General features: G+C 40.9%; 1 protein-coding gene across 1 annotated transcript in view; it reads left to right on the forward strand.

Annotated features, from left to right (window-relative positions):
• tecta (tectorin alpha) overlaps positions 1-10,084 on the forward strand; it is a 28,055-nt gene extending 17,971 nt beyond the window's left edge. The window contains exons 16-23 of the mRNA XM_023962803.1: positions 1,026-1,136; positions 1,220-1,422; positions 3,182-3,345; positions 3,429-3,677; positions 4,544-4,706; positions 4,793-4,877; positions 5,784-5,903; positions 8,149-10,084. Of these exons, the coding sequence (XP_023818571.1) occupies positions 1,026-1,136; positions 1,220-1,422; positions 3,182-3,345; positions 3,429-3,677; positions 4,544-4,706; positions 4,793-4,877; positions 5,784-5,903; positions 8,149-8,243 (1,190 nt within the window). The 3' untranslated portion in view covers positions 8,244-10,084. The remainder of the gene's footprint in view (positions 1-1,025; positions 1,137-1,219; positions 1,423-3,181; positions 3,346-3,428; positions 3,678-4,543; positions 4,707-4,792; positions 4,878-5,783; positions 5,904-8,148) is intronic.
• Positions 10,085-15,124: the final 5,040 nt, after the last annotated feature.

The following is a 15,124-nucleotide window of genomic DNA, read 5'->3' on the forward strand; positions in this document are numbered from 1 at the left end:
CAAACATTTAAAAGGTTTGATTAACGGATTTTAGTTAAGCCCTCTTTCAGTGGTAGGGGTGGTGGTCTTCTAACAAGCTCACTCTTGATTGGCGAAAGTAGTTGCCATTTAACATTGATTCGGATCGAGTCGGACCAATCACTGCTTACTAACCTTGTCTGGTTCCAAATGGCCGTGTCCGTATCGCGACAAAATGTCAACTGAATTGGCTTCATTTTGCTGAGCCAGAAGTCAGGCATTTTCTATCTGTTACGTCACACCGAGGCCCGTTCTCATTTACAGTCAATGTCTTAAACACACGCTTTATAGCCACATGCTTTATACATAGAGCCCGAAAACATTCTTAAAAATGTACATCGCAAAGCGTGGACAAGAGTTTTAAACGCAGAAGCCTGAAATGTGTTTTTACACACGTTTTACATAGATTTTTTATTGAAAGTGGTCACTTGAACGTGCGTTGGCGAGTAGGAGTAGCTTAATGCTACGCTCACACTGGGCGTGTCACGGGATTAAAGAACCCACTAAATACGCATTCTTGAACGCGCATTTAGCATATGTCATTTGCACCAGACCATTGCTACTATGCTAGCGCATGTAACAACAGTTGGAGAGGCTTGTTGCGAAATGTTGAAGCGGTGCAAATCTCGTTAATCTCGCTCCAGGCTTTTTTCTTTCACGGCTGTATTCCGATATTTGAAGGACTTGGTTTCATAGAATTCCAGTCGGGCAAAAACATCAATTAATCATATCTCTTCCATGATTAATTGTCAAACAGTTGGCACTTCAGTAAGCGAAGAAAAACACCATCAGTTTATCACGAAGGGAACCTGATTTAACTTTCAACACACCAACGCAGAAGCCCGAAATGCGCATTTATGTGGGTTTAGACAGATTGGAAGCGGTCGGTTGAACGCTCGTTGCAGAGGCCGGAGTGAACGCAGCTCCAGTTGATGCTCAAGCAGCAGCTTCACCGGGGAAGGTCTCAGCTGCGTGACGGCTAACATTGTGTGTGGAACTACCTTTAGCAGAATGGATCTATGACCCCTGCGCAGGAGAGATCTGCACAAACTTCACCTGTGAGCTGGAGAACGGCGGCGACCTGTGCGGCTGCCCCGAGCTGCCCTCAAACCCAGCCAGTGAGGTTTCCTACAGGTTTTCTGAACGCTTTCAGATGCCCCCGAACACAGATGAAGGGACACGCTCTGCTTCTGCTCCGCAGGCGACGACGACATCCTTCAGGCAGAGGTGAACTGTAAGCACGCCCAGATGGAGGTTTCCATCTCCAAGTGTAAGCTCTTCCAGCTGGGCTTCGAGAGGGAAGACGTACGGGTCAACGACGACCGCTGCGCCGGCGTTGAAGGCGAGGACTTCATCTCCTTCCACATCAACAACACCAAGGGACACTGCGGCTCCATCGTGCAGGTCAGTCTGGATTTCTGACCTTCCATGAGTTTTTAAAAATGCCTTTTTTAACAACATTGAAGTTGATTACATTTATTTTTCAGTCAACTTCAGACTCCTGAACGTATTATTTTTAGTGTCTTTGCAGAGGTTTTGTTTTTAATCTCGAGTTCTTCCGACTGCCTAACGCACAGAATCATCAAAATACACAAACAGCCGAAAGTTACAGTAAAAAAAATGTAAACAGTTCAAAAGTCTACTATTGATAATCAATAATCACCTGATTACTTCAGAAAAAATCTGCACTAAAAAAATAAAGTCTAAATAATTGTAAATAATTGATGATCTGGATTGAGGCAACTATGTTAAAAAAAATTGTACAATAGTACAATACTTAAAACTCACAAAAATGTGCACACACCTACCTGATGAAAACAAATTTGGGGAATAGTGAACAACCCCAATAAAAAGGATGACATCACAGCAAGAAAATGACTGGTGCGAAAACCTTTCAAAGGGGTCAAAAATGTTAATTTTTATTTTTTTTTCCAAAATCCACTAATGAAACCAAAACACACGTTTGGGGATTTTCAAAGGAAATTTTGGAATTATTATGGGATGGATTCACGACCTACGACTTGGCAGCCATTTTTTTAGAGCAGTCTTCGTCAAATTTCACACATACACCACCAGATTGTCCACAACCAAAGTTTTGTTGACCTTTGACCTTTTCAGGAAGAAGCCACCATCTTAAATTTTTCATTAAAAAAACAAAAAAAAAGGCTTCTAGTACCACCTATAAATTTAAACTCATCCTAGGAATTGCCACCAATCATCTCCGAACTCCTCCAACATCAATAGGAAGCTGCTTAGGGAAAGAATGTTGCCTTTAAAGGTATTTTTTTTTATTTCCTTAGCGTGGCGAGGTTACGAAAGTTACGTTTCCCTGTTGCTTGCACTTTTTTTATTGGAATATTGGGAAAATATAATGCTTTAATTGTTGAATTAGTTGAACTAAGCAATACGTTTTTGGTATTATCTATTTCAATATTTATTAGAAAAGAGCTGCTGGAAACAAATTCATTGTGCACTGGATAATGACAATAAAAGATTCTGATTCTGATAAGAGGTACGATAAGATCGTATTTGGGAAGTGGGCGTGGTTAACAACAATCCTCCGTTGCCGAGGAAATCCAAAAATGTACATAGATCAGCCCCAGGTAACAAAAAGATAAAATGGTTGCTATGGAGATAAAACTGAATAGCCGCCATTTTTTTCATGAGCTTGTTGCGTGCAGCTCTGAGGGTAGTGTACATATTTGTGCACTACCCATCCAGCCCTTTACACTAGGATTTGCAGCAGCCAATCAGCAAGTGAGGGCAGATGAAATAGAGGCGGGTAATGCCCATGCAATGCAGTTTTATTTTTCTTTATTTTTTCTATCTTATCAATAACATCTTAAATAGATTAGTTAATCTATGTATTGTATTGTTTTTTCTCTGTTTATAAATCGGTTCAATTCCGATTCAACCCAATTAAATCAAATGTTTAATATTTTTGACAATCGTTTGTTCTTAAAACAAACTATTTTAAGACTAAAAATTGTTTTTTATGTAAAAAAAAAAAAGATTTAAATTGAACAAATGCAAAACCTTTTAAAATTTCTAATAAAGTCAAAGAGAGTAAAGCGTAAAAATTAAAGAATTGATTTGGCTGATCAGTTTCACATTATAAGTCAATTTCTGTGATCATCATGTGATAATAATGTCTGTATGGCAGTCGAATGGAACCCACATCATGTACAAGAACACCGTCTGGATCGAGAGCGTGAACAACACGGGCAACGTCATCACCAGAGACAAAACCATCAACGTGGAGTTTTCCTGCGCCTACGAGCTGGACCTGAAGATCTCCCTGGAGACCGTCCTCAAACCCATGCTCAGGTACGGCTCCAGCCGGGCCCTCCAGTCCACTCGTGACCCCGTCCACAGAGGAGCATGGGTAACGTCCCTCTTTCTTTTTCAAGTGTGATCAACCTCACCCTGCCGACCCAAGAGGGGAACTTCATCACCAAGATGGCGCTCTACAAGAACTCCTCCTACCGGCACCCCTACAGGGAGGGGGAGGTGGTGCTCAGCACGCGGGACATCCTGTACGTTGGGGTCTTTGTGGAGGGGGCGGATGAGAACCAGCTCATCCTCATAGTCAACATGTGCTGGGCCACGCCGTCCCGCTACAGCAGCGACCGACTCCGCTACATCATCATAGAGAGGGGGTGGGTAACCATCGTCCAATCATTTCCTCTTTTAAATTATGGAGGCGCCACGAGACCAGAGACGGACGAGTGAGTGCATTAAGCCTTCGGTTTTTGGGTTGTCCTGGTCGGTAGACGGAAGTGCCTCCTCAAGGCCACCACACACATTTAGGGTGTTTTCCACATATGTAATGTTGTTCTTTTGTGATTCATGCGTGATAAACGTAATTCATAAGTGTTTTCTTGCGTTCGTCGATGTGTGCAGATGTCCGTCGAGGGTTTTAGCCAACGGGTCTTTTACGTGACTTTAGTTTTGAGCTGTTCAAAATTTTTGGTCCGTTGAGAATTACGCAGTTTTCGCATATTTTACGTAGTTTATACGCAGATATTACATGTATCGTTATTATACACATCGTTGTAGGTTTGCTTCCTTCCACTCGCTTTCAAGCAATATTTAATTTTATGTCTAATTATCCTAAGTTTGATACGTCCTTGTATGAATGTATAACTGCTGATTGTATTGTTTTTGTGTAGTGTTCTTACGCGATTGCTTGAAATAAACCATTTCAAATCAAATCAAAAAAACATGGAGGAACATTAAAATGATTACTAACAAACGTGCAATGGTGCACTGTAATGGAAAATTACTATAAAGAGGATTTCCAGTACTTTACTGTTTACAGTTAGCTGCAGTTAAAAAAAAACTACAGTATTTTACTGTCAAAACTGCTGCCAGTAAAATACTGGAAATTTACAGTCAAAATTTTTACAGTGTGGTTTCTTTTTCCACTTTAGAATCGGCTGGAGGGACATTAACTGCATGAACGGTTGAAGAGTCTCAAAAGCATCTAAACTACAGCTCAGGTGTTAACGTGGTTCTTCCACAGGTGCCCCAACATCAAGGACAACACCATCGCCATGGCGGAGAACGGCGTCTCGCTCACCTGCCGCTTCCACGTCACCGTCTTTAAGTTCATCGGGGATTACGATGAGGTCCATCTGCACTGCGACGTTTCCCTGTGCGACTCCGAGACGAACGCTTGCAAAGTGGTGAGTACGGTAATCAAAAGCGGACGTCGGCATCGAGAAAAGCCGCAGCGGCGTGTTTCTGACCCCGGTTTGTGTCCTGCGTCCAGAACTGTCCTCACAAGAGGAGGATGTACTCTGAAGGCGGCGAGCACAAAGAGCACATCCTCAGCGTGGGACCCATCAGGCGGAGAGGTGGGTGTGACGCCGCCGCATCTTTTACCGCGTGTCTGATTTAAACGGAACGATTTCAATGGGATCCATTTTATTAGGAATCTACGGTGGCTCTAAAGGACAAAATGAAATTTAAAAAAACCACACCTGAATGCAAAGAAAAGAAGAAAATTCTACACAGAACTTTAATAAAATATCATTTAATGCATTATTTTTGATAGTACTACAGAGTTTTAGGGCCAGTTGACAAACAGTTTTCTTTAATTACGACTTTTATGTCGAAAATTTACGAGAAAAAAAGTCACAAACGAGATCTTAAGTCTTAAGTTTGTGAGAAAAAAAATATTTTTTTTCTCGTAAATGTACGACTTTAAATCTCGTACTTTCGCTTTTTCTTTTTTTTTCTTTTTTACTCTGTCGTATGATTCTACATGTTTAAACCAAAACAAAAAAACGATAAACATGTCTTTTCAGAAAATAAAAAAATAAGAAATACAAACATAAAAAATGAAAAACAGGAAATTCGAGTAAAGAAATGACGAAACAAACATTTCCCAACCTTTGAACGACGTACCTGTGTGGGTTTTCTCCAGAGATGTGGTCCAAAAATTTGGTTGATTGGTGATTCTAAATTGTCGCTTAGGTGTGAATGCGAGTGTGTGGTTGTGTGTCTGTGTTGTCCCATTATGGACTGGAAAACCGTCCAGGGGGAACCCCACCTTCACCCTACAGTAGCTGGGATAGGCTCCAGCAACGGGAATAGGTGTATGTAGAAATGGACTGTAGAACTTATGATCTATGCTTTTATTTTATTTTTTGTACATTTCGTCTGTTTGTACAAACTTTGATGGGAACTCTTAGTGGGATGAATCTAATAAATAATACAGAAAAATTCTTCTGGTGATTTTCCTTCTGTTGTTTCTGCAGAGTCTGACTGGTGTGAAGACGACAACGGAGGCTGTGAGCAGATCTGCAGCAGCAAAGGGAACGGCCCCATCTGCAGCTGTGTGACGGGGATGCTGCAGCCTGACGGCAAAAGCTGCAGAAGTAACACACAAACACACACCAGGAACACAAACATGGACACAGAACACTAACATGCACAAACATGCACACCAACCTGAAACGTGAGCACAAACATGCACACAATAACAAACATGCACACAAACATGCACACGCACACAAACATGCACACAAACGTGCACACAAACGTGCACTTAAACACAAACATGCACATAAAAACTCCATGTAAAAAGTTTATCTTTCCAACATCCATACATGGTCTTATCACCCTCTCACGGTGGAAAAAGTTTTATCTGAGCTTCTTTATCCACTAAATCATCTTCAAATGGACACAGCATGCTGCTTCACCTCTCTGAAAACAAACTAACCTTCAACTAAACCTGCTCCAGACCAGGTTTTGTTCAGAGCATGAGTTGCTATGGCAACTTGACATACCCTTAAACCAGGGGTCGGGAACCTTTTTGGCTGAGAGAGCCATAAATGCCACATATTTTGAAATGTAATTTCGAAAGAGCCATACAATAATGTAGTGTCCCTTCCCCACACTGAGGCACGGAGACTTAACCTCTTTTAAAGTTCTTTATTCCGATTACTGCAGACCGCAACAAACGCCGTTCAATTAATTCAGCAACTCCTGAATCTCTCCCGCCGACACGAGAGCGCTTCTACCAACTTTATATTCCCCTGCTCCCGCTGCAGCCCTCCCATTTCCCTTATTCGGCCCATAGCTGAACCCCATTGGTCCAAACTACCTAACAACAGGCTGAGCGACAGAACTGAGAGCCAATCAGATCTCTGCTTGACGCGTTCAATGAACTCCAGAACTTTGAACGCGGCCCAACAGCCATCCAACTCAGTCCGCGACAATTTGTTTAAAACTAAAAATACAAGTGAATGTGTGCATTTGATGTAATTTCAACATTTTTAAAGTACAATAAGTCTGTGGATTCTTTTTAATAACATTGTTATGCTGTTGCTAATAAATGATGAGTATTTCTCGTGGTAGTTTTGCTGATGGTTTAGTCTGGTTGATACGTGGTGAGTTTCTGCTTCGTTCAGGCGTTGAGACTTTAAACGTGATCGTAGGTCTGAATGTTCTGTAGATGTGAGACAGACTGCTCACATGCAGACGTGGAGACAAACACACACTCACACACTGCAGTGAGTGACGGGAAGCGGGTTTTACATTATTACAATCCCTGCGCGATTCACCTGCTGCCTGTCCCCACAACACCTCAGCCCCCCCCCTCTGCTTTCTCCCTCACACATCCTGTCCCCGCATCTGCGCGCTCTTTCTCAGAGACGGGAGCGCGTAGTTTTAGGCACGTCAATTCACAGGTTTCCAGCTGGTACAAACTCTGTGAAATAATAGATAATAGTAAACTGAAAGTGCTGGCGCAGATTTCTCTCTCTAAGCACCGCTACTACTGCGCGCCTCTGGCATCGCATCGCGCCCGAGAAGGACTGGTCTAATGAAAAAAAAAAAACTATAATTAAAGGTTTGTCTGCGAGCCACATGTGACCATCAAAAGAGCCATATATGGCTCGCGAGCCATAGGTTCCCGACCCCTGCCTTAAACATACCATCAACTTCCTTAGCCTCAAACTTACCGTGGGAGCTAGCATAACCTGCTTTCTGGAATACGCCCCTGGAACACAAACATGCACACAGACAAAAACAGAAATGCAAACGTGCACGAATATGTACATCAACCTTTAACCTGAGCACAAACATGCACACAAACACAAACATGCACATCAGTATGCACACAAATGCAAGCATGCACACATACATTCACTTAAAAACAAACATACACACAAAACCTGCACAAATATATGGACACTATCAGACTTTGCACAGAAATGCACTTAAATATTTACAACATCCTTAACCATGCACAAAAACGCAAACACACAATTACACACACAAAGAACATAAATGTGCACATAAATAAAAACATGCACACACAATGCACTCAAATGTCCCACAAACATGCACAAAAGGTTGCAAACAAAATGCGCACAAACATAAATATGCACCCAAACCTGTACAGAAAGTTGTACATAAACACACAAATGTTTATGTTGAGGGCAACATGCACACAAAAACCCTGAAATGTATACACAAGTATGCACACAAATGTGCAAATCCACACATTTGTTCACTTAAGTAACCGTGGATTTTTTTATTTTTTTTTATCATGGAGGGGATGGAAAATCCAACTAAATTCTGATTTTTTTGTTTGTTTTTGTTTGTTTGTTTTTGCAGTCCTGAGCTCCTGCTGCAGTGTTGCTCCTGTAGCTCCTCTGCTGGGCTTCTCCTTCATCCTCCTGGCTGCTTTTCGCACCCTCCTCCTCTCCTAACCCCCACCCCCCACCCCCCGAGAAACTGAGGAAAACAAAGGACAAAACAGACAAGACTTGAAGATGCACAAAGTGTCCTTCCCACATGAGTCCACTTCCCGCTGTGTGCCCGGCAAAAACTCCATCCGCAAACTGATGATAGCTCTCCCCTTTCAGAGACGTGTATCTTTGTAGCAATCTTTTTAAAGAATTTTTTTAGTTATTTAAAGTCAGAAGTTCATTTGTGTAATATCATGTGTAGATATGTTTTTTTTTTTTTTTTTAACATTTTAAATGGAGTCTGGCGGCTTTTGGAATAGAATTTGAATGAATTTCGTAGGTTTTGCCACCAGATGGCGCCAAAGACACCATTTCCCAATTTCTAACATCACATTTTGATTGAAAATCAGGGAACCGGACCTGCTGCAACTAGAAGGAAAACAGTATTTTTACTGCCAGAAGAATTAAACATTATTTTAAAAAGTGATCCAATGTAAGATTTACCTGAACAGAAGAAACACAGGTGTTCTTTTTTTATTCACTGAGCTAAATCTAACATTTTAATTTGTTTTATTTTTTTAATCTAAACTGCAGCAAATAATCTTTTTAACTGATCAACTCCTTAAAAAAAGTTTGTTTGAGGGTCAATTTAATTATGAGGCTTCATTTAATTATGAAGCCTCTGATATTTTACCGTTTTGTCGTCCAATATAACACTTAAAGACATTATTACGGCAAAAACCTGTTTCTGGAAGAAAAAAACTTGGAGCCAAACAGTTAGTTTTTTGTTTTTTTTTAGATTTAAGTAAAATGCATTTTTCTTTCTCACTTGTCCATCTTTTTATTTTTTATTCTTTTAGATTTATTTTCTTCGTAGATGTTGGAGATGCGGCTCATTTTAGGGCAAAGTAATGCAAAACAAAACAAGGAATTAATAAACTTTAAACAAAGTGTTCCCCAAGTTACACAGTGGATTAATTTTAATTTCATCACTAAAAGCTGATAAAACTTTGACAAGTTTAACGTTTTTTCCAGTTTTCTATGATTTACAGTTTGTTAGACCTATTTTTTCATTTTTGAGCCATTAATTGGACGTGAAGTCACTTTAGTTTAGGACCAAACCTTATTCACAAAACCTCTCAGAAACACAAAAACGTGAATTTTTGCTGAAGTGGAACAAAGAAACCAGCCAGTAGAAGATTTCTGATTTGATTTGATTTGATTTTTTTATTTGATTTGATTTAATTGAAGAATAATCAGGCCTGACCGAAGGACCGACATGACAACACAGAAGAAAAAAAATAAAAATCTTGGAATCAACAGGCCAAACGTGTCAGTTTAGGGGGGGGGGATGCTGCCTGCAGGAAAATAAACCCGGTTTATTGAGGTTTGGAGACAATCGGTTAAACGCCGGATTAAAGCCGTTTTTCTGTTTTGTGCTTTCGAGCTGCGAGGTTTCCTGTCCTGTGTGAGTGCAGATAAAACAAAGTATTTCAAAACTGCAAATAGTGGAAGAATGCATTGCAGCTCAGACTGGGAGTATTTATGCGGGAGGACGGCACCTTGTTAAATTATTGAAAACATAGTTGTCACATGATTGTAGCTGAAAACTCTTTCCTTTTTTTTAAATTGTTTCAGTAAAGTTTCCTCCTTCCTGTCTTCTAGCAAAGAAACTGTGTTGTTTGCATGTTGGATTGCTGTAACGTCGGTAGATTTTCTGCTTCCAGACGCCTCGCTGATCTGAAATGTTGCTTTAGTTCAAAGAAAATAAAAGTTTTGTTGCCTTGAGTGTAAAAATGTACAGTGTTTTCCTTTTGACCGCAGCACCACCTTCAATAAACCATCATGTTCTCATAGCCAGAGTGAAGTTGTAAAGCTTTTTTGACTGTTAATCCCTTCTAGTCTCATATAATCCTGCAAAAAATTAGGATTATATTCTTCATGAAACGGAGACAACAAAAAATGTTTTTTTCTGAGACGCTTTCTTTCACAGAACAATTGACCAACGAGGGACATGGAGCTTCACGTGAGGAAGAAACCCGAGAGTGGCGTCTAGGTAAGCAGAGCCGGAGAGGGCGTGACCTTCCACAGAGATCCACCAGGTCCAGTTACGCTCCGGAGCACGCCACTCCGCCTCGCTGGAAGACTCCGTTCTTTCACACCAGCTCATCTTTAGTTGACAGAACATGGAATTAAGTTTTTTATGAGCGCATTTGACAAGCAGACTTCCGCGATCATATGAAGAAGCTGTAGCCCTAGATAAAGAAGAGATTTTTCCAGGTTTATGGATTTTATTTTCATGAAGCGTATCTGTGACTCTGATCTATTTTCAAAGCATTCCCAGTGGTCTTTATTTAGGATTTTGCTGTTTTTAGCTAAAATAAAGAAACAAACAAAAAAAACTGTTTTCTTGGACAAACTTTCAGCAGAGCAGCAGGAATTAATTAGAAATTGACCTCTAAGCTGTGGGCGGGACTGTTGGCGCCCCAATCCTCGTTGCTGAGAGCTCTCTGTTTACACTCTCCCCTGCTGGCTTACAGCCCTTCAAACCCCCCAATTTAACATCACTGGCGAGGTAAAAATGGCGAGCAATATTGACGCTAACAGGTTTGAGCCAGAAATGTAAATGGAAGCATTTGATTTAGACATAATCTAATATATTAGATTAATAATTAGAAAAGCAAACGGCATGGCAGGATGTGAAATGAAATCTTCTTAAAGTTTGGCGTCTTTAGTTAAACAGAATGTCTTGCTCTATTGATCTAAGTATAAGTCGCTGTTTGTTGACATCTTAAACATTCGAAGCTTCCTCAGAAATATGCGGTCCGGACTCCAACTCACCTGTTTCGGATTCAAATATTTCCCCAAACTGCATTTTTTGCTACTAGGACTTCCTGAAAACCCAGAAATGTTCTTCGTGTAGCTGCTGGAGTAAAGAAAACATCCTGACCTGCAGAAACGAGTCATCTAGAAGAAATGTGAGTGGAAAATCACAGTTCTATCTGTGTTCATTAATATTTGTGATTTACCTCGTGACTGGAAGTTCATACTTTGTTCAAGTTCAGCTTTAAATTTAGCTCAACAGCCACTCTATTTTGTTTTTTTCCTCTGATGAGTCTGGCTGACTAACACTTGAGTGAGGAGCAAAAATGGAAACTCCGGTTTGCAGCCGAGCTGGAAGGTTCGCCAAAGGCTTTCCACTCATTCCGGCCTGTTCGATTCAACATAAATTTAGGTGGGAAAAGGCTTTCCCACAACAAAATCAAACTTGATTTTAGCTTTTAAACAAGTTCGTTTTTAACCCTTAAAATATAACATTAAACAGCAGAGTATTAAAAAACAAAAAAAAATATTTGTCTCCATAAATTATTCATTTGAGGATACTTTTTGTTTTTTGTTTTTTTGGGCACTTGTGCCCAAAAATTCCTGATTTGTGTCTACAAAATTTTAATTTACCGTACAAATTAATAAATTAATTGTTAAATTACTTTAATTACTTTGTAAATTAAATTGTTAATAACTAATTTGTGTCATTTGTAGACAGAAATTTGTCATTTTTGCACACAAAATGCCCATTCGTGTGCAGAAAATATTCATTTCTGCCCAAAAAAATATAAATTTGTACCTACAAAATACTAATTTGTTCACACAAAATACTCATTTTTGTGCACCAGAAGGCATATCTGTGTGCAGAAAATACTAATTTGTGCCCCAAAAGTATTAAGTTGAGCCTAAAAAATACTCATTTGTGCAAGCAAGTTACTCATTTGTCTCCACAATGTATTCAATTGAGGGAACTTTTTTTATTAACTTAAATTCTAAAAACAAGGTTTTAAATGTTTGCAAGTATCAAAAGATTGCAGCTCTGACATTCTTGAGTCAGGAGTTTTTCTGCGCTGAGTTTGTTGAGGAGTTGAAATGAGGCGTGCTGTGTTGACATGTTAGTAGTGAAAACACTGCTGAGCACATGTGAGCTGTTTGTCAAGCATGCACTGAGTCGGTGGTTACGTAAGTTTGTAGGTGTGGAGATAAATGAATCACCCTGTGGGCTGCTCGCTGCGCTTCTCAGGCATCTGCTCAAAATTCCTTTTTTTTTTGTTTGTTTATTACTTGAAATTTGAGCAACCTGTCTAAACAAATTTCAGCTGTTTGTCTTTTACAGGAAGATAAATAACTAAAAAACTCCCCAAAAAGGAGCTCCTTAAAATGCTGATAGTTGTTTCAGTTGTCGTCGTGGAAACCAGATCAGAGTCAGGTGTAGGTTAGCTCTTCGTTGCAGGATTCCCAGCGATTTTCTCAAGTATGAGCCGTCCTGGAGGCATCGCCTCATTCGGGCCTCGCCCCAACGGGGAGCTGCAGCCGAGCGGAGGCTGAGATGCTTTTACCTGGGAGGACAGGCTCTGAACTTGTGCTTTGGTGGCATCTTTCTATCGTGCTGGGATTAGTTTTTATGGCATGAAGTGGACTGTGACTCAACAGCTGATTATTAGGAGCAGCTGAACGTCTGCTCTGATCAGAACCGCGGTCACCGTTGAAGACGTGAAACATTTAATGTTGATGTTTATACTGGAGGACAAAGAGGCAGATTTGAGTATTTCAGAAGGTAGTGACCGTTAAAAACTTCTTTACCTCCTTTTTCTGTTCTTGTTCTTCCTCTCTCTCTCCCCCTTTGTCCGGTCGGTAAACGGATAAACACAAATGTCAAAATAAAACAAGTTTATTCTGAAATACAAAAGGAGTTTATACAGATATACTCCTCCTGTGTCTGAATGTTCATAACCCCCTATTGTAGCAGTAAAATGCATCGAACTCAAGAGCCAATCAGCTTTCAGCTGTTTGTTCAGCTGCTGGGCAGGACAAGTTAAGTGGAAAAATGTCAGTTTTACTTCGTAATTTAACTTTGTAAGAATCAACAAACAAAACACAGGAAGAATCGAGGGAAGCTAATCAGCATTTCACATCTGAAAAAAACATTTCATTCTGTTTTTTTCAGATTCAAAGTTGCAGATCAGGCGCTAACTTTCTAACCCACACCTACGTGTGTCACCTGGACATGCGTCCACTGTATAATATGTAACTGGACGAATCACGTGTGATGTCACCCACAGAAAGTGCCTCGCTTCCGGTTCCAACTGAATGAAGTCAATTCAGTCGCCATTTTTCTGAGATGTGTCTCGCCACGTTGGAATCAGACGTCCTCCGTAAGTCGTGATTGGCCTGTCTACATTCCTATGGCAACAACTCTCACCATGTTAGTAGGCCACACCCTCTCCACTGAACGCCGGCTATGGAGAATCTGTCAATCAAACGCTTCAACCGTTGGACGCGAGGCCACCTACTGTTGTTGAGGCATCTGATTGGTCAGATTATAACTCGAGTCTACAGCGTTTTACCTCTCAACTACATGCTGCTGTTGTTTTGATAGTAAATTCCAAAAATAATTAAGCTGTTAATAATCACAGTCCTTTAACTTCAGTTTTGTTCCATTTTTTTGGTCATTAGAAAAAGATTGAACTGATAGGGGTAACCCTTGTGCTATCCTAGGCACTTTAACTTTGGGAGTTGGGTCATCTAGACCCACTAGACAGTGCTCTGAACCTTTTTCCTTCAATGATTTGTGATCTTCACTGGTGTCCATGGATTACATGAAATCTTTCCACCTTTATCCACCTTTGTCATGGTAGGGAGAACACGTAAATGGAAGGGGGGGGTCATCTAAGATAGCACAAGGGTTAAAAATTCTAAAATTGGTTTAATCCCATTTAAAATTTTGTCAAATCTTTTTGAGTTCTTATTTGTTGACTTGATAGATGTTCGAAGGAACAAAACATTCGATTTCCCATACTGTGTTCCCATGACTCTCTAGGTTTGTGGAGGACAGAGTTTGGTCAGAGTCTGCAGAGATACAGGATTTCCTCCCAGGTTGCATCATTTCTCCAGTTCAGGACAACATGCGCACACGGTGTCAACAAAAGCTCACAGCGGCCCGTCAGTGAAGGACACATATGATCTGACTTCTTGAGTGCACTAATTTCTTGCAGCGGAGGTTCCGACATTGTTGGTTAAACATGAATGGCCGGGTAATTCTACACTTTGTGGGATTAACCCTTGTGCTATCCTAGGCACTTTAACGTTGGGAGTTGGGTCATCTAGACCCACTAGACAGTGCTCTGAACCTTTTTTCTTCAATGATTTGTGATCTTCACTGGTGTCCATGGATTACATGAAATCTTTCCACCTTTATCCACCTTTGTCATGGTAGGGAGAACACGTCAATGTAAGGGGGGGGTCATCTAAGATCGCACAAGGGTTACGGTAGATTCCTAGTCTACTGTAATTTTGCAAAGCAGGACATGAATTGTTGCACCAGGGTTTTATTTTTTATTTTTTTTGCAGAGCTGCTTCTTGCACACTTTTTTCCTCAGGGCGATGGCACCAACAAAAAACCCTCAAAAATCATGTGTGCCTAAAGGCTGAAAGTAATAAAAATAAAAATAAAACACAAAACCGCTTTTCTGACCTTAAAACATTCATTCATTCATCATCTGCCGTTTTATCCCTTTCGGGGTCACGGGGCTGCTGGAGCCTATCCCGGCGACTTGTGGGCGAAGGCAGGGGACACCCTGGACAGTTCGCCAGTCTGTCGCAGGGCCACAATCACACACTCATGCACTCTCACACCTATGGACAATTTAGATCAACCAATTAACCTATGAAGCATGTTTTTGGACGGTGGTAAGAAGCCGGAGACCCCGGAGAGAACCCACGCATGCACGGGGAGAACATGCAAACTCCACACAGGAAGGTCCCCCATTGATGTTCTGGTTCAGGTCCCCCAGCCGGGACTTGAACCGGGGGGTGACTGCACGGTGTGACCCATCCAATGCAAAGCCGTCCTTGAC

Source organism: Oryzias latipes, chromosome 14 (assembly GCF_002234675.1).
Source record: "Oryzias latipes chromosome 14, ASM223467v1".
Lineage (NCBI taxonomy): Eukaryota > Metazoa > Chordata > Actinopteri > Beloniformes > Adrianichthyidae > Oryzias > Oryzias latipes.